The sequence below is a fragment of the Alligator mississippiensis genome, chromosome 3, assembly GCF_030867095.1.
Source record: "Alligator mississippiensis isolate rAllMis1 chromosome 3, rAllMis1, whole genome shotgun sequence".
Classification (NCBI taxonomy): Eukaryota; Metazoa; Chordata; order Crocodylia; family Alligatoridae; genus Alligator; species Alligator mississippiensis.
This window is the reverse complement of record NC_081826.1, coordinates 2,572,778-2,598,094: the sequence shown is the minus strand read 5'-3', so window position 1 is coordinate 2,598,094 and position 25,317 is coordinate 2,572,778. Positions and strand designations below refer to the sequence as shown.

At 49.7% G+C, this 25,317-nt stretch overlaps 1 protein-coding gene across 4 annotated transcripts in view; it reads right to left on the bottom strand.

The window, feature by feature from the left end:
- The window catches only part of ZC3H3 (zinc finger CCCH-type containing 3), a 284,251-nt gene that overhangs the window by 62,551 nt on the left and 196,383 nt on the right, over window positions 1-25,317 (bottom strand). For 3 of the 4 annotated variants that reach the window (XM_019481839.2, XM_019481838.2, XM_014600800.3), the window contains 2 exons: window positions 23,505-23,574; window positions 13,938-14,069 (listed from right to left, as the gene is read on the bottom strand). In XM_019481839.2, coding sequence (XP_019337384.2) covers window positions 13,938-14,069; window positions 23,505-23,574 — 202 coding nt within the window. Of the gene's footprint in view, window positions 1-5,316; window positions 5,637-13,937; window positions 14,070-23,504; window positions 23,575-25,317 lie in introns of those variants that run through there. The other variant, XM_019481840.2, reaches the window with a different exon arrangement.

The window sequence follows — 25,317 nt, the reverse complement described above, 5'->3', positions numbered from 1 at the left end:
TTGAGCCAGGCACGAGCTGTTTAATAATTTACCCTTAAGGCATATTGCTGGTTGCGCTTAAGTAGGTTAGAGTTCATTGTCTTAGAAGGTAGAAGTGTGTTAAATAGGATGCTAGGCACATCTAATATGAAAAAGGTACTGCTAAAAGCCTATAAAATTTCCAGCAAAAAAAGAGGGGGTGGTGGAGGGGGGAGAACAGTGCTATGAATCAATGGATTCGCATGCATGTGGAAGACAACGAGGTTTGAGAGCACAAAAAGTCACCCGCTGAAGCGCAGCGCCCCATGATTCGACGAAACCTCGAGGGCCATCTACCCCAAGCCCTGCACAGACGCGAGCTGGGCGAGTCACCAAGATTCACCGTTTGCACCAAACGAAGCTGCCGCAAGTTTCTAACCCGCAACTCCTGGCGTTTGGAGAGAAGAGTGGTTTTCTTTAGACCTGGCATCTCCACGCACAGGCAAACCGGGGCGAGTTTTGTTAACTGCACCGCCTCAGCTGATGCGTGAAGCACTGAAGTTTTCCACGGGCGGGTAAAAGCCCACGAGAGCTGCAGACATCTCACGTCGCCTGGGCCCCTCCTCGCAGACACCCTGGGATTTTTAAGTCAAACTGAACATACCTCTGAAGTGTCCTGTGAGCTGAATCCCAGCTCGGCCTCTTCAAGAAGGCACCGGAGGTGATTCTGGCCAGGCCTGCGTTTTAAATTTGGGAATGGGAAAATAACCTAAAAAGGGGGTTGAACCCGAAACATCTTGAAGAGCTGCACTTGTGCCCCAAACGGCTCCACCTCACCACAAAGCTGGTGTCTTTGCCCTGCACACTTGGCCCGGTCAGAGTATTTCCAAACCAGCTTTCAGAGGCCCGGCTGCTACACCAAGCCGCTGCCATCTTTGCATTTCACCATCACATTTCCAACCTCTGCTAGTCGGAGGCGAGCGCGGGAATGGATCCTTTCCAGCATGGCAGAGCTGAGCAAGCCAGGAAGGAGGATCCGGGAGACGCTCAGCAAATCCCAGCCCAGTGGGACACGCAGGCAGGATCAGGGTCACAAACGGCGGTGGGATCTCTGCTCAGCCGCGGCAGGCTGTCGTCAGCGGGGCTGCTCTCCTGGAAGGGAAGGGGAGTTGGTACACGGCGAAGCCCGCAGGTCCCCACTTCAGCGTGATTTATTCCAGTGCGCTTCCCGTGTGTTTTCACAGTAGCCTCCTTGTTTAATCTCACTGTGTCTCCGTGCTTAACCGTTCCCAGGGGGACACGATTTACCCACAGGCTTCAAAGCAGCTGATGGAAACAATATGAAGATAGGAATTTAATGCACCGCACCTGCTAATACACACCACGGCAGGAGAAGCTTATTTAATAGAAAACAACTTTCCAGAGGCAGCAGTGAAGGAAGGCAAAGTTTCAACCATTTGTCTTTGCTCTGAGATGCTGCGAAGAAGGGGGTAGCTGAGTACAGAGACAACAAAAAGAGTACATCGAAACAAAAAAAGGCCTCATCGCTTCTCCGACCTACCGGTCCCCTGCAAATCATTACGTTCTGGGATTGCAGAACACACACCACTTCATTTTCCCAGCATCAACCGCTGGGACCTGCTGATCTTCAGCAGATCTACTGCCAGCGGCCTGTTATCCCTAGATCTACATGCCCACGTAAGAGCTGCCATTTACAGGGTCAGGCCGAATCCTGCATCACACTGGCAGAGAGCAGATGCCAGCAAAGCGACCTGGGTCTGGACAGGGTTTCCCCCTCTTCCTCTCTCTTGCAGCCTCCAGCATTTAAGGTCCAGGGAGCTCTGACTGGAGGCTATGCCCCTAAATCCCATGCTCAATAGCTACTGTGAGCACACATTATTGCCCACTTCATTCAGACTCCTCCTTTTAAAACCCAAAAGCTTAAGTTCGTTAAGATGCCAAACCCATCTCCATGCAGCATGGCAGTACACCCGCTCTCAAATGGACCCGCTCTCCTTGTTGCATTGGGTTACTTCAGGGGTCCCCATGTTGGCTCATATAGACGGCAGCTTCATACAGAGATCACCTGGTACGCACCTCCGTCCCCTTCCCACGTGCGCAGCTCTCGAATGCGAGTAGTGGGCAAGGTGGGCTTCCGATGCTCCCGTGCACTATCCAGATACGCCACATGGTTCCTGTGGGACTACTTCCTTAGCAAAAGCAGCTAAACTTTCCAAAAAACGCCTGTGAGCTGTCTCCCGTTGCAACGTAACTGGTGGACGCGATGAGAGTCAGCCGGCACCCTTCCCTTCGAGACCTGCTGCCTTTTTTTATCCCTGCAAAATGCCTCGTGCACAGCTGTGGCACTGCTCCACTTAGACAAGGCACCCAGAGATCCATAAAAATTGCACCCTGAGACTAGATGCTCCAGGCCACGAGCCAGTGCAGTGCATCCTTCCTGACATATGCTGGCGGACACTGCACGTGAATCAGCACCTAGGAACCGGCACCTTATAAATAACAGGTTTCGGCTACCAGCTCTTCAGGCCGAGGGCTGGCTGCATCCCTGTGTCTGCGGAGTACCGAGCGTCCATTTGGCATATGGCACCAAAATAACAGTGGGGGCAAGGCAAGAGGGTGTGATTTCTCTGCTGCGGGACAGGTCAAAAGGGCTGAACTGCAACACCCCTCTGTCCCCCACAATGCCACGTGGACAGATACATTTCTTCCCAGTGACACCTGCCTTCCCCAACGTCCCGGTTTCGATCTCAAGCTTCCCCATGAGCAACGAGGCTCCTTGCCATGTAGCACGATGGCATCAAGCAGTAGAGCCCCGTTATCTTTACCCAACTGCACACAGGCTGCTTCATTTCCCAGCCCTGGGAGCACAAGTCACCCCAGGAGGCCTACAGTCCCCCTAGACTCAGCTCTCCAGATCACCATGAAGTCTGGTTCAACTGGCCGTCTCCTCCCACTTTGGCAAGCGATGCTTGAACGGACATCCAAATCAAGAGAGCCGTGAGCACGGAGTCAGGTATCCAGGTTGTAGCCGTATTGGTCTAGAGGCAGAAGGAATCAGAACTCGTGGTAGAGGTGATCTCTTTTATTAGACCAACTATATTTTTGCAAAATCTTGCAATTAACGAAAAATTTTGCAAAAATTTGATAAAAGATATCACCTTTACCATGAGTTCTGATTTCATGAATACAGAGAGGGTTTTTTTGCTCACTTGGGTTTGTTAACCAAGGTCTGGGACCCCCCCCAGGGAGCTCTGGATCCAGATGTGCATCCACGTGGCTCTGACTGACAGGATCCAGGAGTGGACAGGACAGACGGTTCAGAGCATCTCCCTGGAAATCCCTGCGTCCTGGGAAAAGGGAGTAAGCATCACACACATGGCCTGAATACCTGCACGTCTTCCTTGTCCCAGCACGGCCAGCAGCATCTGCACTGCCTCGACAGGCCTGCCATGACGGAGAAGAGGCAGAGCTGCAAAGAGACCGTGCTTCTTCCTCCTCCGCAGCGATAGGCCTTTGTATGCTGGGACCTGCTCCAGGTGCCAACCTGCTACAGCTGGCAAAAGCCTTTCACAAAATAGTGTAAGAACGGGCAATACGTTCACAGCTTGACAGACATTTGCGAGGTTTTGGTGCTTCGTGGGAGAGGCACAGAGCAGCCCGTGCCAGTGCAGGGGAACCAGGGAGGGAGACAGGCCAGAAGCAGGAAGGGAAAGCGATCTCACTTTGTTCTCCACGGCCGTGGCCAGCAAAGGGCTGTGCTCGAAGAACTCAGTGCAGAATACGGCTCCTGAACGCTTATTGCCAGCTCTCTCCCAAAGTCTGGTCCAGGCAAAGTGCTGCTGAGTCCGTCCTCCTGGGGCATTGCTCTTTGTCTACATCAGGGTTCGATTTCCTGACTTTTTGACTCCTCCTCTTCTGAACTGCGTGCAGCTCTGGCATCTCACAGGCTTCCCTAACATCCCAATCCTGCAAACTTGTCTCTGCAGGGGAGCCTTACGTCTCGGCAGAGGCCCATAGAGGTGCCCAGGAAGTGGGTCAACATGTCTAGATCCACTCAAGCACGGCGTTTTGTTTCCCTGCCCCTCCGTACAGCGCGAAGCACTGACAGTCGTCACGTTCTGCTTCAGGGGTACTTCACCCACTCACGAGAACTTCACTGCATGCAATATTTTCAGATGCTCGTCATTATAGTTTCTGTTTTCTTGCTTTTGCTTTAATTGTTCATAATGAATCATAGAAAATGAGGGTTGAAGGGAGCTCGGGAGGTCACATCTAGTCTAGCCTCCTGCTCCAAGCAGGACCAGCCCCACCTACATCATCCCAGCCAAGGCTTTGTCTACCCAGGTCTTCAAAACCTCCAAGGATGGAGACTCCCCCACCTCTCTGGGTGACCTGTTCCAATGCTTCACCACCCTCCTAGTGAGAGAGTTTTTCCTAATATCGAACCTCAACTTCCCTTACTGCAACTTGAGCCCATTGCTCCTTGTCCTGCCATCTGCCCCCACTGAGACCAGCCCAGCTCCATCCTCTTTGCAGCCCCCCTGCAGGGAGGTGAAGGCTGCTATTCAATCCTTCCTTGGTCTTCTCTTCTGCAGACTTAATCAGCCCAGTTCCCTCAGCCTCTCCTCACCAGTCCTGTCCCCCAGCCCCACAACCATTTTCATTGCCCTCCACTGGACTCTCTCCAAAGTGTCCACATCCTTTCAGTAGTGAGGGGCCCACAGCTGGACACAGGACTCCAGATGTGGCCTCCCTGGTGCTGAATAGAGGGGAAGAATCACTGCCCTTGATCTGCTGGCAATGCTCCTACCAATGCAGCCCAGGATGCCGGTCACCTTGGCACACTGCTGGTTGACAGAACAACCTGCCACAGGAAACCCTCCCTAGGACTGACCCACAGTTAACCAAGTTAAACAAAGCCCCGTTTCTGGAGCCGTGCTGGGTGGGCTGGTAAAGACGGGCCCTGCTCATTTGAAATATTGAGCCCAGGGAAAGATTGAGCTTGACCACGAAGGCCTCCCCACACTTCAGCTGTGCCAACAACTGCTTTGCCAGCTCACTGCCTGGACTGGCACATCCTCCAGGAACACAATCCTTCCGATTCCCCGAACCACAATTCTTCCAATTCTTTTCTGTGAATCAAAAAACAAACCCAACAAAATCCCTGAAAATCTCAGGTCCAATGGTACTTTGCTCAACGCAAAACAAAAAGTGCCATTCTGGAATCAAAATGACACCAGCCTTTTAATACCATTTAGCAAACGCGTAAACTGCAAAACGAAATATCCTTTTGAATAGAAAAAGAAAAATGTTCCATGTATAAAATGATGAAATACAACCATTTCTTTTTCTTTAAGGTTCTCCACAATCAATATAAGTTTTCATGGAGTTTTGGCCCCAGCGCCCCCAAATCAGAATTTCAGTGGAAAAGACCCATCTGGCTCTAGCAAACTCGCTCCAGAGCCGTTCTGTTCTCAGATTGTACTTTTAAGGATCATTCAGCCGTTGCAAGTCATCATGATGGCTCATATAGAGAGAAGAGGCCTCTGAATCAGCGTGGAGTACAACATGGAAAGAGCCTCTGGAGTATCACGGTGTTTGTAGTTAGACACATACAACGTCATGGTCAGAGCTTCTTCTCCTCTCAGGTCCAAGACCTATCGTTTAACCAGAGAGAAGCACGCAAAATTATACTTCTTTCTACTCAGCCAACAATAAAGTGTTGATTTATCTATCCCCCTTTAGGAATTATACGTCCGACGTAGCATGGCTCTTCCGGCCCCCGTCAGTAAACGCCTTTGCTTTGTTAGCTCAATGACAGAGAAATTGGCTGGGACACCAGAGATCTAAGTTCTGGTCTCGCTACTAATTCCCGCCTGTAAATTATTAATGGTGTGTATAATGCTGCCTTATTAAGGACTTGTGTGTATACTTGTTCCGGGACTGTCCCATCTTTTAACAGATCAGGTGACTTCTAACCTCCGCGATTTATGCTACTCAAAAGGGAAAACCATGCTGGCAATTTGGAAAAGCAAGATTAAGGCACTCTCATCGCATCTCATTTATTTGCAATTACTGCTCAAGCCGGAGGGCTCCGATACCGCAAAACAATTGCCGTTAACCCCTCATCCAACAGGCGCGGCGGCCTCACTGACGGCCCGCGAGATAAAGCCAGGTTGATCTGATCAGCCTGAGTGTCCCGTTTAAAATTTCTTCCAGGTATGAAGACAAGACACTGGGAACGATGCAATGAATAATGGAGTTTTTGGGGGGGTTTTTTATGTGAGGCCAAAAAAAATCAGAAGTGGAGCTTGTGTCAAGGAGCATGGGGTACACGCGGCTTTTGGGAAGAGAAGATGTGTATGCACGGCACCTTGTAGCGCAGGTTAAAACAGATAATTTCTGAACCACCAAAAGTCTTCGCTTTGGCTTATTTTAGAAGGATGCTGAACTACCGCTCACCCCGCTGCTGCTGGCTGCCCTCCTCGCTGGTGCAGCAGCAGGCAGATGGGCTCCGCTGCCTCTCGGACACGGAAACGCAGAACGAGAGGAGATTTACTCCCGGCCTAAATTATTCAAAAGAAAAGGGACTGCGCATCTTTAACAAGCCATCGTTTTATGAAGCAAGGTTAACATTTTTACTTGATTCAGTAGAATATTATAAACTCTCCGGGGCCCATTTGAGGACTTTCTACTTCGAGCAAAAGGAACGGACTCAGCACTTTTTATATTATTTAGAGAATAAAATTAACCCTCAATGGCCCACGCTGGTACTTCTCCTTCCCAGTTAAATATGGCATGCTCAGCAATTTCCCCCCATATATAATTACAGGCTGCTATCCATCATCTGTAGGAGAATGCTTTTCTGACACTCTAAAAGTGACACCGTAAGCACTTTCACTAATAGAATAAATATTCTAAATATCTCTTTTATATTTTCATTTAAATTGGAATATTTTAAAATAATTGCAGGCGCGCTGGCTGGACGGCCAGTGCTGTGCCGGGAGAGGCTGCCAGCTTGCTTTGTTTTGCTTGGGAGGGGAGGTTGGCTCTGCATCCGGTGGCCTCCACGCATTGCCGCAGAAACCAATTAGGCAAAGGTTAATTCCTTGGCCTTCCTCTCCCTGCTCGCTGACCTCCCACGCTCCTGTTTGCTCTTCTTCCTCCCTCTTGCTGGGGGTTTGCTCTGCCGTCGCTTCTCTTGCAGCATGTAGATGTTGCATGTTGCTGTCGACCACCTTACATAACGTTCGAACCTTGGACTGCTGATGTGCAAAGCCAGGATTGCTCAGACCCAACGTGGACGGCGAGGAGCTCATGCACTGATGAGAACCGCAAGTGCCTACTCTTGGGCTTTTGCAAGACCCTCCACTAGCAAACCTCTCCACTCACGCTCAACAGATAGCCACCAGCCCGTCAGGAGGTTATGTGCTGGGGATGAGTTTAGTGAAGCCTTTGGGCCCCTTTGCTGCTTGAAGAACTGCGAGGTGGGTGGCAATTTTCTGGTCACCAGCCTCACAGTCAGTTGTGACCTCTTCCAAAAGCTGGAGAAGATGAAACCAGCTTCCTCAGGCCCCACTTCAGCTCAGCTCTACAGCAGCTCATATAGGCAAGTCCCCCGACGGAGCTGCAACCATAAGGGGGGGAAAACCTCCAAGCCCAGCAAGTATGCAAAACTGTGCCTAGGCAGACACTTATTCATGTGTATCTATTAAATGCAATAAAATAATATCATCCTATAGGCCCACTGGGGCATATTTGGGCTGGTGCCCTGAGATCTGGCAGACTCTATATAAACAAAATTATTACTTCATTAGTGGCTCGTTGTTCAGCTGCTGAGCCAATTTAAAGCACTGTTTGCAAAGTTCCTGTCAGGTTTAAATATGGTACCGGGGTTCTCCAGCTAGGAGAGGAGGCTTTCTCCTGAAGTTTGTACCTTGCCCTACATTTGCCTACTGGCTCATTAATGGAAGCGGCTGTGGTACGTGAGGCCCTTTTGGAGACATTTATCTGTCTTCTTTTCTCTACATAAACCTCACAAAGCACACCCTAATTAGTAGAGGGAGATTTAATGGGCAGGAGGAGATGAACTCCCCTTGGAAGACCTGCTAGCTAAATATCTATAGGCGCCACCAGGAGAACATGGAATAATCCAGACCATGCAAATGATCCATCAAAGCCCACTGCGGTACCCAGAACTAGAACAGACCAGACCAAGGGCATGGATATGTAGCCCAAAAACATGGCCTGAGGACTTGATGTCATCCAGTATGTGCCATCAGCTGGTTTATTCTGTTGGCAAATGTATTACTGCGGGGCACGGACAGATGAACATATATTCCTGTGCACTTCACTCTCCTCTTTCATGCTGTGACACCAGGATCAGGAATGGACAGAGGTGCAGGTATCCCAGGATAGCTGCACACTACTGTATGCTCAGCTATAGCCAGGCCTTGCCACTAGCTAGCAGAGAAGCAAGCAAATAGCTCCTCCAGGATGGACATAGACAGATGACACAAACTACTGCAACTTAGAAGCATAGGGTGGAAGGGACATCAGGAGGTCACATCTAGTCCAACCCCCTGCTCCAAGCAGGACTAGCCCAACTACATCATCCCAGCCAAGGCTTTGCCTTAAAAACTTCCAAGGATGGAGACTGCACCACCTCGCTAGGTAACCCGTCGCAATGCTTCACCCCCGTCCTAGTGGGACAGGTTTTCCTAATATCCAACCTAAACCTCACCCGCTTCTACCATCTTCAACTTACACCACCTTCAACTGCGCAGGGATAATTCTCCACTAGTTTAGGCAAAGTTCCCCCTGTTTAAGAGTATGCACCGCATACAACTTTTTTCACACAAGTGGAAATTTGTTTTCTGTTCGCGCCTGAACTCTTTGTGCAATATGACCCCCCGCTCTAACAAGACGGCTCCTTTAGCCTTGCCCGACAAGGCTAGATACTCAACTAGAAGACTAGAACTGGCTCACATACCCAGCAGAACCAGGAGAGAAACAGATGATCCACTAATGGAGAGGTGTGGGCGACACGTTAAAAGGCAAAGCAAAGCTCCTAGAAGGAATATGACTAGATAAAGGGAAACTTTAAAACAAATGAGAAGGAAAGAGATGTCTAGCAGTTATCCATTAGTCTATCCCTCTGGAGAGAGAGAAGAACAGGAAGCAGACTACAGCATGCCAGAAAGTCAGAGCTTGCGAGCATCTCCCTCACCCAACAATTCCTATCTGAAACCTGATGACCCACCATATGAGAAAGGAGTTGAGATATTTTATAAGCAACGTGTTCTTCCCAACAAACAAAACTTCAACAGTCCTAGCACCATCCTCAAGAGATGCCTCTCTCAGGAAGATGTGTTAGGTTAACCTAAAAGAGGTTAAACCTAAAACAGACATATATCATATCTATATCTATATATCATATATCTATATATCTATCATATATCTATATATCATATATCATATATTCATATACTGAATGTATATATGTCTATATGTATATATGATATATAGATATAGATATATCTATATATCTGTCTATATAGCTATATATATCATATATACATATAGATATAGATATATCTATATATCTGTCTATATAGCTATATATATCATATATATATATATATAGCTATATAGACACCCAACCTTGACGGCACACTAAAAGAAAAGAAGCATGTAGATGGCACAAAACTGGAAAGGGTTGCAACCACTTTAAGGGATAGGATTAAAGAAAACAGAGATCTCGGCAGACTGGAGAACAGGGCGACAGGATAAATGAAATTCAAGCCAGATGGACTCCGGGTGTTACATCCCGAGAGGAAAAAACACATGCACAGGGAGAGAATGGGGCTATGCAGGGCACTGCTTAGGACATCGGAGGGTCACAAACTAAACAGGAGGCTGCAATGTAATGCAGCTGCAATAAAAAGCAGATGCAATTTGTGTTGCATTACCAGAAGCCCTGTAGGCAAGACAGGGGAGACAGTATCATAAAGACACAAGAACATGAGAAGTGTTATACTGGGTTAGACCCACAGTCCACGTAGCCCAGTATCCTGTCCCCACCAGCAGCAGTAGCAGATGTCTTAGAGGCTGAGTACATATACAGAACATGGGTACAGTGTACTCCATCGGGCCATACCCTCCCCGACATCCACCATAAAAATAACACCACTCCACTTGATGATGGTTAGGACTCAGCTGGAAAATTATGCCTCGTTCATACCCTATATTTTTAAGGAAGTAGAGAAGACCAAGAGATGAGCAACAAAGAGGTTAGAATGCAAACTGCACGAGAAAGGCTGAAGGAACGAGGTACTTGGAGTTTGGAGAGAGACGGGGAGGTAGGATAGCAGCTCTCGAATATTTCAAAGGCTGCCATGAAAATGATGGGGAAACACTGCCCTTCCTTGCCACAGTGGGCAGGACATTTTAAAGTTCATAAATTGTCTGGGGCTTAGTTCAAGTTTAACAAAATATTAAGTCTGATCTTATGCAAAGTCCATATAACTGTGTCTGTCCTCCAGGTCACGAAGCCAAAGTAAAAGGGTTTTCTATGGGGAACTGAGAGCCTTGAAAAAAGTTGAATTTGGAGACGGGAATCTCTGGATCACCAAAGGATATGACACTGCCTCAGTCAGGCACTAGCCTGGAGTAGGTCTACAACCCTTTAGCAAGTTACTGTCTTGTTATCACAAGAACTGTGAAGTGTGAGGAAAAGGAGTCTGCAGCAATCGGTCTCAAGCTATGGTCCATGAACCACCACTGGTCAGAAGACGTGGGTGGCTGGACAGGTCCGACTCTACCTATCTGACTGCTGCATCACATGGAGAACAGCTCAGGTGCATGACAAACTCTCCTCACATTAGCTTTACGCCGTTTCAGATGTTGCCGTAGGGATGTCATGAGATTGGAGGGGACCACGTCTGCATGAGCTGCACTATTACGACTGGAAAGAGGCCTAATCTGTGTGATCTTGAATGGAGGAAGTCGTGCTGATGAGACGCATTTTGTTACCACTTGGGTTACACTGAAAAAGTTTGGGATCCATTACCCTACAATAGTCATTAGTTGCCAGCAGACTCTTGAAAGCTATTAGAATAGTAAAAGGATATGAATTCAAGTCTGTTGCATATAAATAAGAGTCGTTTTAAAGGCATGATCAGCATCAACATGGTTTCTACATACGCATCGGGGGCCTGCTAAACTGGGAAATCAAAGATCACCCATTTGCACCGAGACTGATAGGATGCTGAGCTCATTAGCTTGATCATCACATCTTCATCCCGTTTTAAAATTCATACCGTCAGGAGTGTCATTTCTACCACAACCGTTTTACTTTATTTACTACGGCTCCTCCTCATCAATTTTTAATTTCTAGTTCCATTAATCAACTGCATCAAAGTGCAAAGAGTGATGATCTTTAGGTAAAAAACAAGGTCTTGTGTACTGGTTAACAGTAATTACTTATTTTGACACCACCGCTCTTATCGGAGAGCAATAACTTCCATTCCTACCTCTATTCTCGCAACGGCAAACAACAGCTGGTCTAGGTTTGCGGGTGCAAATTCTTTTGCAAGTAATATAAATTAAGAGGCCTCACTGCCCACCTTTGTGCCTGCCACTGTAACAGCACACACAGTGCTGCTGGGAGAGCCTTACCAAACAAGTGCAGTCTTGGCAGGTGTTATGTGGGAGCACAGAGTCAAAGCAAAGGTGAGGGGCATTAAAAAAAAGGGGGGAGTTCTCTGTCTTAATGAGTCTTGTTAGTGCAAGGGGCTGGTTGCAAATCCTTTCAACTTTTTCCCAAAGCAGCAACAGACTGGAAGGATCAGTGATGGTGCAAACATAACTAACTGATAGGTAAGGGGCATGCCTCTGAAGGAGGGCAAAAACTGGGAGCATTGCTTATCATTCTGGCTTGATTCAACCACGTCATAGAAAAACACAATGGTCTATACAGCGATCAGCTGCCAGAATTACTGGACAGAGACGGATCCTCCTCTAACCCCAATGACTGGTCGGTAACGAACCCAGGTTGCTATAAGTGACAGCAAAGAAGAGGGAATCACAGGGCCCTCCGGAGGTCATCGAGTCAACGACCAATGTCTCAATCGGCCCAGACAAACGTGCATCTAACCTGCCCTTAACCTCCCAATGATGGAGATGGTTCTGGATAGGGATGATGGGGCTGGACTAACTGACCTCTGGAGGCCCCTTCCAGCCCTACTTCTCTATGGGCATTTATACACGTGGTCTGGGAGCGGGGAGGGGCTGCTTTAATTAGACTGGCTGCGAGAGCCGCTCTAATTGAAGCGCCTGGAGCATCTTGTGTAGTGGCGTCCCTGCACTTCAAAACGGCAGCAGGGACGCTTTAACTAAAATTTGTTTGATGAGTTTTTAGTTAAAGCACTCCGGCATTTCTCAGTGGGAGGACGCTAGTACATGAGACACTGGAGTCTGCTGGAGTGCATTAATTACCATGCTCCAGCAGTCTAGATTAATCGAGTCTGCTCCGACGCGCTGTAATTACAGCCTGTCGAAGCAGCCTTGCTACATGTCTATAGGCACCCTATGAGCCTATGACTCCAGCCCCTTGCTAGGTGACCTGTTCCCAGTGCTGAATCACCCTCAGAGCTGGAAAGATGAGACAGCCAGGCAGACAAGGTGAAGACCAGAGCACTTGCACATTGCCTGCCCCTCCAGGTCACTCTGCAGCCCAGGCATAATTTCTCCCTGACTGGTGTCATCTCCAGTGTGACCCTCTTGGCAAGCTTAGGGGGGTGGATAGAGAGTCTGGCCTACTGAACCCTTGGGGAAACGTCTCTCCTGAGCTCAGACTTGGCCAAGTGAAACTTCACGGCCTTGCTCAGGACTATATGGGGGAGTAGATCCCAGGCAGGTCCCAGATCATTGTGTGTAATGGAGCAATCCAACAGACCCTTGGTCTTTGCAATTCACAGAGGGGGCAGAAGGTCTCGGCGTGGTGAGTTTTCAGCAAAGCTCAGTGGTTACGTCTCCTATACAACACCCAAGATGCTCCGTTTTAAACCAGTGACTCCATGGCCCCTCCTGGCCTCTCCCCCTGCTTTGCTTGTTCCCTGTGGTGCCATTAGCTGCAAGAGGTCAGGAGCAAATCCACTACTCAGGACCCTACCGAAGCCCTCTAGTGCATTTTAACAATCTAGCATGTCGGTGATGAATCCAGGAAGATATCCAGCCACGAAGACATACAGCCAGTCTGATGCATGGTGAAACCTCTGTGCATTTTCCTCTGATGGGCCATGATGATTTTAAGTGAGGCACCAGGCAGGGGTTCAAGACATCTAGGTTGTTCCCACCGCTGCCAAAGACTTAAAATAAAACCGTGAGCCAGTCACCTCATCTCTTTGTGCCTTGGTTCCCTATCTGTTAAATAGGAATAATAGTCCTCCTTTTCCTCCCACCCCTTGTCTGTGAGCTATCTGGGGCAGCGAATGCCCCTTACCATATATACGGCACTAGCGTAATGGGAAATCAGATTTTGTTGGGACTTCTACCATCGACTGTATTATAAATAGCATTGCTTCCTATGTCTTTGTTTCAACTGAAATTCTGCAAGCTCCCACGTGGCCCTTACAAATCCCACCCAGCGCAGATCCAGCCACTGGGAAAACTGATGGCCCACTGCTCCAGCACCTTTAATTGGTTTCTTTTCTCTACACGGAAGGAAACAAAGCCATTTTGCCCATCAATGTTCTGAATGCGCAATACTGCTGTTCGTCACACCCAGGTGTTCAACAGCTTTCGGCTCTACTGCTCCTCTCGGTGTCACAGCCTGCCCGAAAACCAGCTTGAGGACGACCAACGCCCTTCACCAGCGGTGCGGTCCCCTCCCGCAGTGCTCCACGGCAGTACACCCATCTCAGCGCTCACTTGAAACAGCGACGGCCCTGCTTTACCTTTTCTCCCCTGGGGCAGTAGCCTTTGAGGAAATCCGGGCACACTTCTGCTTTCCTGGACACGTAGACGTGGCTGTAGGGACAGTTGCTGTTGTTGCAGATCCCTTTCAGGAAGTAGGAGCAAACCGGCATCTGGAAGGGCAGGAGAAAGCTGTTACTCCCCTGTGCGAGTAAATTAGGAGCTGTTCCAACCCCCAGCCTGGAAATAACCGTGACACACAGAAAACAGATAGATGCCTTCTTCCAGCCACTGCTCCCAGACCTCCTAGCAGGCTTCAACGTGCTCGGCCCTGGTCCACATACAGAGGGACCACGTGCCACCGGGGAGCTCGGCTGTCCGAGCCTCCTTCAACCCACCTGCAAACAGGGTGGAATTAATGACATTGCAATGGTGGTGAAAACGGCCAAGGGATGGGGGAACTGCTAACGACGTCACTGGTGGGGCTGTGCTGGCACCGGCTCCCGGTCGGACTGATCCTTCTGCGCTGCCATCAAGCTGCCAAAGCTCGTGCCTCCCCTTGAACCGGAGAGAAGCAGGTTGCTGCTCTCCGCAGGCTCTTGCTTTAAGCTTGCATTATGGCACAAGCCTTGCCATCTGGGGCTGAGCTGTTGTTTCCAAGGGGCACTGCGGACAGTGTTCCCTGGGGAGGGGACTTCAGCATCTGACAGCAAAACTTCAGAGCGATAGTTTGGTCCTACAGGCTGCTTCACAACCTGGAGGGTCGGGACCTGCCAGCAGGTCCCATAAAGAGAATATCTGCCTTTTGGATGACAGGAAAGTTGGGCTGAAAGGGACCTCAGCAAGGTCACATCTAGTCCAACTCCTGGCAGTATCATCTCTGGTTAAACCAACCCAGCCCTTCCCACATTGAAAAGGGATGTGGGAAGAGGTGCTTGGCTAGAGAGGGAAAGGTCTCAGGAAGGAGATCCTGGGGTGCCAAAGCTAGAGAGCCACTCTGCCACGTGTTTAATGCTCCTTCCATTCAAACCCAAGCATCAGCACCTTGCCTTTTCCCTGGGTCGCTGACTGTGGGGGCAAACCCACTGGACTATATCAGCCGAGGTGCCCTGCTAGAGCAAGCATCTCTGTGCTGCAGAGCGCCGCGGGTAAGGAAAAGGTAAAGCATCAGTCCGATTGCCTCTGCACGGCGCGCTCGGAGCCTGCCGTGAGACACGAGGGTGTCAAACTAGCTGGACGCGGGCGCCACACATCAGCGGGCAGCTGGGGAGCGTCCACGCGCTGGCAGTCATCGCTCACGCTAGCTCCGCGATGCTGCAGCTGATGGGAAACCGGGAGCACGACCAAGGATCCTTACGGCCGCGCCTCAAGCCGCAAGCTTTACCTTCCGCCAGCTGCTATAATTAAAAACAAATTACCAGCCTGCTGCGATCTCTCACAGCTTTAACTCACCGGCTACTGCATGCAACTTCCCAAACTGACTCGCACGAGCCGGTTACAAATGGTGCTCGTGCCCGGCACGGAATTAAACTCTCCTTAGCCCCCTGGATCCCGGCCGATTCCCTGCCTGCAGCTGGTCGCACGCAGCTCTGAAGCTGCCGTTATGGTCCATTCGCTCTCCCCTCCCCGTGCTTGTTCTTCCTTCCTAAGCCCCCTGCTGCTCACCTAAATGCAAAATTTACTTACTGCACGATGCAATATCGATCCCTCAGTTCACTGGTATCATCTTAGTCCTGCAGGTTCAAGTATCCCCAAACCAATATTTACAATACTGCAATAACCGCGGCCGACGTTATATGGAAAAGTCCCTTTCCCTGAAGGGCACATTAGGGTTTTAACTAAATTGGCTCACTTGAGTGAGAGAAACAGAGAGAGAGGGAGAGGGAGAGAGGGAAGGAGGGGGAGGGAGGAGGGAAAAAAGCAGAGGGGAAAGAAAACAAAGGGTGCTTTAAAAGAGAAGAGTTTATTTTTAATTGTCTTTTAACTGCAGACATTAACATAAAGGACAGGGCTCTAGGGCTATCTTTTTTGTTGGTGGTGGTGTGACCGTAAATGATTCCCTTAATGTAGTTTTTGATATAGAGCCCAAATTAGCTCTAATAAAAAGGGATAATAAAGCCAGCTCTTATACAAAAATAAACTCCTCCTAGCTGTCAAGCCTGAGCCATTATCAAGAGGAAGCCGCATTCTCATTTCAATTAACCTTGTTTGCACCCTACTACGTCCACACAAATAACAATAACATTAATTCAAGGCACTGGTGCGGTGCGTCCATATTAGACAGCTTTGAATATGTACACGCTTTGGAGCTGGCAGCTAATGAACCCGAAACTCAACGTGAATTTCCAAATTGCTCACAACAGAGTTTTGAAGCTCTATTAGGGAGAAAAATGCTGATTCTCTCCGAGTTCCTCAAGGGGAAAAGCTGTTGTAACAGCAGCATGCCTCTGCCCGAGTCCTAGCCTCTCGCTAACCTTCACTCGCAAACCCATTCATTCACATTTACAGTTTTCTCTAAATCACCAGGAAGAGGCAAGGGCTGCCTGCCCACCGCTCCGCGGGGCCCCCGCACGCAGAAGTTAGGAAGCGGCGATTTCCAACTTGCTCTAGGCCGGGTGACTTTGTTTGGGATGCTTGCTCCTCTTCCCAGGGGCCGCATCCTCCTATCTACCCCCGGGACTGCCTTAGTTGCTGCCGCCGGGATGTCAGCTTTGTCTCGCAGCAAACGCAAGGCACCAAGGGCAAATTAAATGGCTCTCCCTCAGCCTGCCCCGACCCCTGTCAGGGGGAGCAACAACCTGGACACCCCCATGAATCACCCCCATCCGGCGTCCTGCAAGCTAGGTGCAAAGGGGCCGAGCTTGCAACAGGAGGGCAGAACGCGCTCGCCAGGCGCCGTGGGACACAACGGGTTGGAGGGACTTTGGGTGGAAGTGAGTCGGGCTTCGGGTGGAGAGCCCCAGCAGCACGTACCAGAGAGGGGCTGTGCAAGGCTTTGGTCCCGAAGCCTCGCCGCAGAGCCAGGGATGGGTTTATCTGCACGGCTCCCTGAGGGCTCGGGGCAATGGTCCCTGTTCAACGGAGCGGGAACCAGGCCCTGGGAGGAGGAATCAACTTGCATGCAGGAAGCCTGTGACCAAGCCGGGAGCCGAACCCAGGTCTCTGCAACTCTAGTCCCGTGTCCGAGGCATCCCAACCCTCTTGGACTCGGGGGCCCCCTTCACAAAACGCCAGCTCTCTGCTTTGGGTCTCATAGCGCTCCAGTTTCCCAGCAGAGATTCACTGCGCTAGACCACCCACACGTTGGGCCAGCCCCCAGACAGGTTTCCAGCGCCCTCGGACTGACGTGAGACACAGGATGTGCAAAAATGAGTCGTGACTCCCCCACCCAAGCCCTGGGCTGCTGCATCCCAGGCCACAAGAATCACAGAAAACGAGGGTGGGAAGGGAGCTCAGGGGGTCACATCTAGTCCAACCCCTGCTCCAAGCACGACCAGCCCCAACTACATCATCCCAGACAAGGCTTGGTCTACCCAGGTCTTAAACACCTCCAAGGATGGAGATTTTACGACCTTTCTGGGTAACCTGTTCTAACGCTTTACTACCTTCCTAGTGAGAAAGTTTTTCCTAATATCCAACCTCAACTTCCCTTGCTGCAGCTTGAGCCCATTGCTCCTTGTCCTGCCATCTGCCCCCACTGAGACCAGCCCAGCTCCATCCTCTTTGCAGCCCCCCTGCAGGGAGGTGAAGCTGCTATTCAATCCTTCCTTGGTCTTCTCTTCTGCAGACTCAATCAGCCCAGGTCCCTCCTCCTCTCCTCACCAGTCCTGTCCCCCAGCCCCACAACCATTTCCATTGCCATCATGCCGCTTAGGGGCACTGGCAGGACTTTGGGAGAAAGCTGCCAGGGGGCTGCGAATTTTCTAAGGTTTTAGTGGGTTTCTTTCCAAAGTGCTCTCCGAGACACCGCACCGGCAGACAAACCACGGACACGGAGTGACTACTGTCTCGCCCATGCCCTTCTTTGAGAGTAGAAACATCCAGGGAAAGATCACATTAAAAAACACCTTTGCTTGAACAGCAAAAAAAAAAAGAGCTATGTCTCCAAAACTGCTGGTTCGTACAGGAAGTGCAATTTTCCCTGCTTGGCTGTAGCAAGCACCTCCTGGCAACGGAAAACCACTTTCCTTCCTCTGCTGAATGGCTTCACCTGTCTTTCTCGTTGGGTTTGTACTTTGATGAATGAGGCAAACATCACCTTTGCTAGTAATCACACAGGTTAACAGGAAGCTACAGCAGTGAATACCGGAGTCGCCTCTTGCTTTGGGAAGGCTGCTCCCTGCAGCTATAAATCACAGTGAATGGGCTCCGGACTCAGCAGAGCGCCTGCTTCTCTTCCAGCCCACGCTGACGGCAAGATGGCAACCAGGGGCCTTTGAGCTGCTCTAAGGAGATGAGAGCCAGGGAAACCCTCTTCCCCCTCCAGCAACACAGCGCATTCCTGGAAACGTGCTTTCAAATGCCTGGGTCGTTAATCCACAAGAGCAGCCTGGTGTTTTGGATCTTGGGATACAGAGGCTCGCTGATACGACCGCTACCCACTCCAAAGACCCTTTGCTAGTGCCGGGGGGAAACAACCCCTAGAAAAGAAACTCAGAAGGTGTGTAATAAAACCAGGTAATGCTGTTCTTCTAGCTGCATCCCTGCAAACTTGCTTTTAAGGCATCCTTAGATGCTGGACCACTCTGTAGTTGCAAATAAAGGTTGAGAATATCCATGTGCCAAAATCACTGCATTGCTTCTCATCACACTGCGCTACTAGGGGTGGTGGTTTCTAATCTGGTGTGAGGCTATTTCAATGAAACGCCAACGCTCTGCCTTTAAACAACGGGCACGGCATCACGACACAAAAGGGAACCCCCTGCTCCCCCGGGACCAGCAAAGGGCCAAAGTCACCAGCCATACTGAACTCAATTTTACTAGCGTAACTCCGGTAACTTCTCTTGCAGTTCTCTGCAAGAAGCACCTGCAAGGGTGTAAACTCAGCTTTCCTGTGCATGGTGCATCCCTCACGGACCCCAAACATGGAATTAGCAGGGACCTGCCCCACCGCTACCATCCACCAGACCTGCTGCTCATCCTGGAGCAGCCCGATGGACGGCACAACTCAGCGCTGCCGCCCCCCGTGATATTCCCCCTCGCAACTGGGCCCTGTTTGGGGACGTCTCAGCTCCTGCAGCTTCCTGACACGGTTCCCAGCACGTGAAAATCTCATTCAAAACTCTTCCAGCCTTCATGGTGCGAGAAAACAGCACGACAGCAGGTCTCGAGTGCCCTTTGGATGTTCACAAACCAAGAAGCAAAGAGAAAAAACCAGCATGGGCTACTTCGAAAAGACTCTTCAGGTAATGGTAGGAATTGGGGCACTCGACTCGTGAGCTCTGAGGGTCTGACAAGACTGAACCCTGCAAGGGCCACATCCTTCCTGAGGCCAAATGGCCTCTTCTGTTTTCCTGGTGAGTTGTACACGTGTACACACACATGCACGCACACCCCCCTGCATTAATACGGGGGTGTAGGTTGTAGTTCTGCCAGTCTAAGGACGCAGGCAGACCAGGTTCTTTGGGTAAATCCGATATCTTTTATGAGACCAACTCAAATAGTTGGAAACCTTCTTCTTTGCAAGCTTTCAGGTATAAATACCCTTCGTTGGGCTGAGGAAGCATCTGCAGTTGGTGTGTGCTCTTCCTTGCACTAATGACATTTGTTACGCAGCAAGAAATGTGATGCACTGAGGGACGCCGTACCATAATTCAGAACTGGCTTCCTGGGCCAGTTCAATAAATCCTCAGATCGATAAAGGACAAACAGACCAGTTTTCTAGGGTCTTTGGCTACTTCCCTCAAAAATAAAGCTGAATTTCCCGACATTTTGGTGCATCCTCTCTCATTTCGTGGCTGAGTTTTTCTGGGAAGCTTGTTAAAAACCAGGATTTGCAAATGACGGTGGTAAAAAAAACTACCCCTGGAGTCCAACTGTGCTCAAATGTCTTTCCAACAATTTCTCTCTCTCCATCTCCAAAATGCCCTGGCTGAGATCCTCAACACGCTTCGTTCGGTGACCTTGCAGACAAGCACCTTTCAGATTTGTGGGGGGAGGCCTAGAGGGAATTCTCCAACGGGATGTAATACGAACAGCCTGGGATTCCTCCCATTACGGCCCTGCCTTAGTGCTGCATGATGATTCAGGACAGCACAAAAGCACATGCTTAAATGCAAGCGTCCTCATTGTATTCTGGTCATGCCCGGAGGCCCCACTTAGAATCCAAATAGCATCACAGAAAAGAGGCAACCCCTTTCCAGAGGTTTAAGGGCTGCTTGGGACCAGGGTAGCTTAAAAGCGGACTCAGAAATGGCCTCCGAAAGACCTGCTGAGAGGGCTGGAGCTGGGGAGGGAGGAAAAGTGGTTTCGTAGCCAGACCTTAGCATGGGGCTTTCCCTCGACAGATGTTTCTTCAAGTTTTCCACCACTTTCCAGAGGGTCCGACTCCCCGGGCATCAGTGCCCCGCACAGACGCCCTGCCGTTAGCAAGCAGCACCGTTTCATTTCTCTGCCCCGATAGTTTCTACCTCCAAGCTCTTCCCGTAACCGCTGCCGGCAGCTGCACTTCTAAGGAGCGATGCTCACATTCGTATGGAGCAAGGTCGAATCATTTTATATTGCCTTTCCAACTAAAAACAGGCCTGGGAGTGACCCCACGCATGGGTTGGAAGAAGAGGATAACAAATGTGGGTGGGGGGAAATGCTGAGTCGGGTGAGAGAGAGAGAGACGGGAAATGGATGGTAGGCGAGAGGTGGACACATGGTAGTATTTATATTGGGGCAAATAAAAAGAGAAATGGATATGCGATGGACTGCCCTAATCCGGTGATGTGTACTTGAATCCGGGGTAAAAAACATCCCAGGAAAAATCAGGGGTAAAGCTACCCCGGTGTAAGTGATGTCAGGGCACCATGTGTCCACCGCTTATCCCTAGGTAGCCATCGGTGCGCTCGCCTGCCACCTAGGGACCAGGAGCAGGAACAGCAGCCTGCTGAATGCAACGCCCCCCAGAGCCGCACGTCTGTTCACTCCCAATCCTGGTGTACTTTATACCAGCGTAAGGAACTGATGTAAAACTGCAGCCTTCTGAACGTCCCACGTCCTGGCCTTGAATGCTGCAGCGGTGGGTCATCTAGTCTTGGAGAAGAGGGCAGGGAGCGGGGTCCTTTGTCCTTGAATTTGTGAACGTGGGGAAACCAATGGTCAAAAGGTTATTTCAGGGGTTACTTTCAGATGTTTCCAGACTTTCCAGATGGGTTACTTTCAGATGTTTGAGCATCAGGGATTTCCCTGAAGGCAAAGGCTCCTGCAGTGGAGTGCCAAGCTGCTGCTAGACCCCCCCCCAATGTCCAGAGCCACCCATAATATCATAAAAAGAACAAACCACCAGGCTGCTTGTCTTATTCCATCTCATCGCAGCATGCCGGAGGGCACAGAAGCAGGCATTCAGGGATGGGCTGGGCAAACGGAGGACAGGGAACCACATGGCAACTTAAAGTGGTTAGATCTGGGACTCCACCAATGAATACCTATGAGGAATGTCCTTGATGGCCCCGTAAAGACCAGAGAACAAACCCAGGCTGGAAGGCTTATTCAATACGCCTCTGGACTCTGCCAGCAGCCAGTGTCTGAGGAAGGGGAAGGGTCCTGCTGTAGGCCTCTGAGGAAGAGGAAGGGTCATACCGCTGATGAAGAGGAAGGGTCCTGCTAGGCAGATGTGGGATGATCCCCTAGCCTCCAGGGGAGCTCTAGAAGTTGGAGCTCATCTCAGGCCCTAACCTGTAAAGTGCCAAGCCCCTTGTGAAACACCCAATGACTCCGGATGCTCACATAAACGTCCGCTCCTTTTGTGCATCTCATCATTTCCTGGCTGAGGAAGTGAATTCTCAGGTCCAATTAGATGCCGTATAAAATTAATTTCCTTCCACCAGTTATGATTTCTCCACTGCATCGCTCCTTGTTCCTGTGCAGAGCGCAAGTCTCTGATCTAGCGTCCTTAGACGGGTCTATATGCAATAACCCGAGGCACGGCATGCACAGAAACGTACAGCACGTCAGTGAAAGCACACAACGTGCGATTCCACCGAGTCCCGCGCTAACCGTGAATGTGGCTTAAAGAGCCAGAGAAAACCAAGTCAACTGCTGAAAACTGCCCTTATTCCAAATGCTGGTGAGACATGGGGGAGCAGGGGTCAACTCCTTCGCAGGCCTCCCTGGATTCATGAAAGCTTTGCATTGTGGTCACCTGAATGGCACAACGGACCACAAATGGGAAAGCGAGAGGCGGTCGGCCAACAGGGAACGGAGAAAAGAGGAAGCGGAAGGTGACTGACGGAGGTATTTTTGACCGATCCATAGCATAAGTAGCGAAAACCAAGGCTTCCCGATGCATCGACTCTCTGATGCTTTGACTCTTGTAGTGCCTTGGGCTCTCAGCACTTCAAGTTGTGCCAGCGTTGCTCTAGGCAAAGTAAGATGCCAGGACTGCATACATTTGGGCTGGGAGAGTTATCAAGTAACTTGACAGGTTGGCGAGTCATTCTTTAGGGGCCTCTTCCTGTTCAAGCACAACACGAGGGATGCAGAGTACATCACTTACGCAGAACCAGGCTGAGCGGGGTCTCAAACCTGCTGGCTTGTGGGTCGTTCCCTCTTAGCTTTTGTCATTGGCTCATCATCTGGGACTTGAGAACGGCTCGTTCACATTCATCCAGGCCTCAATTCAGCAAGACACTTAAGCACACACTTAAGCCCGGCCTGACTCAGCAAAGAACTTAATGCCTTCGCTCTAAGCACGTGCTTACGTCTCACAGGCAGCTGTTTAAGTGCTCTTCTGGATCAGGACCTATCTGAAGTCCTAGCCAATGAGCAAACATTAACCTACTAAATTATCAACCAATAATCGCTAAAAGAAAATCTAATTATCTCTCAACCTTACTCTGCGTAATAAAACCAAAGAGCCCCAAACACATCCAAGCAGAGGGGAAATGATGATGAAATTAAAAATCATTCTGCCAGACAGTTTCATTGTCTGGCTTTTTAAAAAAAGTTAATTTATGTCTAATAGCTACTTTACGTTCCAACAATCTCTTCCTCTGACCCCGGGCACGAGTGATTTAGAGGAAGGCACGATCTTGCCGAGACCGCTGGGGTCAGAGGTAGGAAAGGCGATGTTCGGGTGCTTGCGTTCTGATCCCAAGAGTTTAAACACCCCTTCGCCCAACCTGCGTTACTGTTGCTGCCAACAGCCCCAGGTGCTCGTGTCGCAGATTTGCTGCTTAATGCACTAATATACTGATTCACCAAGCTGGTTTAAGAGGCACACTCTACTCTCATTATAAGCTCTGACCCTGTAATGAGCCTGAACAGCTTGGCAAGCAAACTACAAATGAACTCTATTTGAAACACTCTGTAACATAGACTTTCCTACAACCATCATAAATGCTGCCTCCTCAGGTCAGCTCTCTCATAAAGCCAGAATGTGTTCATCAGAAACCCATACAGACCTTATCTTTAGAAACTTGGTGGGAAAACGAACACGTCCCGTCAGTCTTCTTGCACGTACCACGGAGGAACCTGCCAAAGAACCAGAAAGGGGGCGAGGGGGGAGGGAGAGATTAGGAGCATTATAAACACTTCACAGAGCATGCTATTTTAAACGCAGAGTCTATCCCCTGCGCACCATTTCATCCTTGTATTCGCCCGAGGCACGGCTCAACTGAAGACACACAACTGCTCTGCACATTTTCTTCTAAAGCCCATTTCGCATGCCAAACTGGAACTTCTCTTTCACCCGAACAGAGCAGCTGATGCTTCTTGAAAGATTTCTATTAACAACTAGGGGGTTTATTGGAAACCAGAGACAAGCCTGTACCACAACACTGGGAAGTGGAGTTAGAAACGCCCAAGATCAGCAGGATTACAGGAGGGCCCAAAGACCTCGTGTTATGGGCTGATCAAAACCAGAGCAAGGCTGGGTTGTAAGTCAGAGAGCTGGGTCTGGAGGAGACAGGGGATCACACATGTATTTTGGGTGCACACCAGAGTTCAAGAGCAACCTTCTAAAACATGTAGGCATGCAGATCCAGGGCCTCAAGTCACCAGCATCTACATGCCACAGTGACAGCAGACTTGTAAGTACAAACAGACATTTTGGTTCAGAACCAAAAATGCCAGTTACTGCAATCCTTTCATCGGGCTCGTCCCGTGGAGCATGTGGCTCTACAACTCCACCCAAGCGCTCTGTGCAGGGGATTTTCTGTCCACTCTCGCTCTCTCTCTCTTGATAAAGCAGGGTGTAAATTTGCAAAGCTCCCCGAATGATTTTCAACCACAGGCGCAGGGCTTTGAAGAGGAACCCTCTTAAAGGAAAAATTCAAGGAGTTTTATTTGTAAAAAAATATCATCGTTTTAGCATCTGGATTAAAATATACGTACCATACTTTACAGTTGTATTTGTTTTTTTAAAAGCTCTGCCTGACACTAAGCTGAAGAATAAGGATCTGGCCGTATCCTTCAAAGATCCCCTGGATAAAGTGCTGTTCCTCATAGCTACCAGTCTCATCCTGGATATCCCAAGGTGATACACATATGCTTCAGTTCAATTCAGTGAGTTGCTCCAGAAATAATCCATCCAAGGCAAGTAAGATGCACCCAAAGGAATCATTCAGGGTGTTGATACCCCGTGCTATTTGCTACTCTCGTCTCTCCCGGCCCGATTACAACATGGTTTCTACATAAGCAGACAGGGACATCTGGAGTGGGAAACCAAGAGTCTGCATGGACTCTGTTTAGGAGAGTAATGTAGCTAAGTGACCCTGAAAGGGAAGTATTTTAGATAGGCAAAATTGATGGGTTTCCAGGTGGTTTTATCTGAAGTCTAGCAGGCAGTCCACAGCAGCTGGCTTCCTTTTGTGCAGTCATTTTACTCGCAGCCTCTTGGAAGTGAAGTGGCAGGTACATGCACCCTCACCCACTGGTTTGCACGCCTCGTGCTTCTGGTTCAGACATGCTAGCTCTGCCTGACGACGTGGGACTGGAAGGCCCAATCCTGCAGGGCATCAAGCACCTTCACAACATCGAAGGATTGGGTACGATTCTCTCAGTGCGGCGTAATACTGAGCAGTGGGATGTCTTTCTTGGAAGCAGAAGGGATGTTGATGCCTTATGTGCCATTAACCGAAATGCCCAGGGGATGGGGAACACCATACACCTTCCCTTTCGCATGGCCTGCCCTCAGCATGAAAAAAAAATCAGGCTTGGGGGCATCTACCCCAAAGCAAATTTAACTCCATGTTAAAAGGAAGTTCTCTCTCTGGG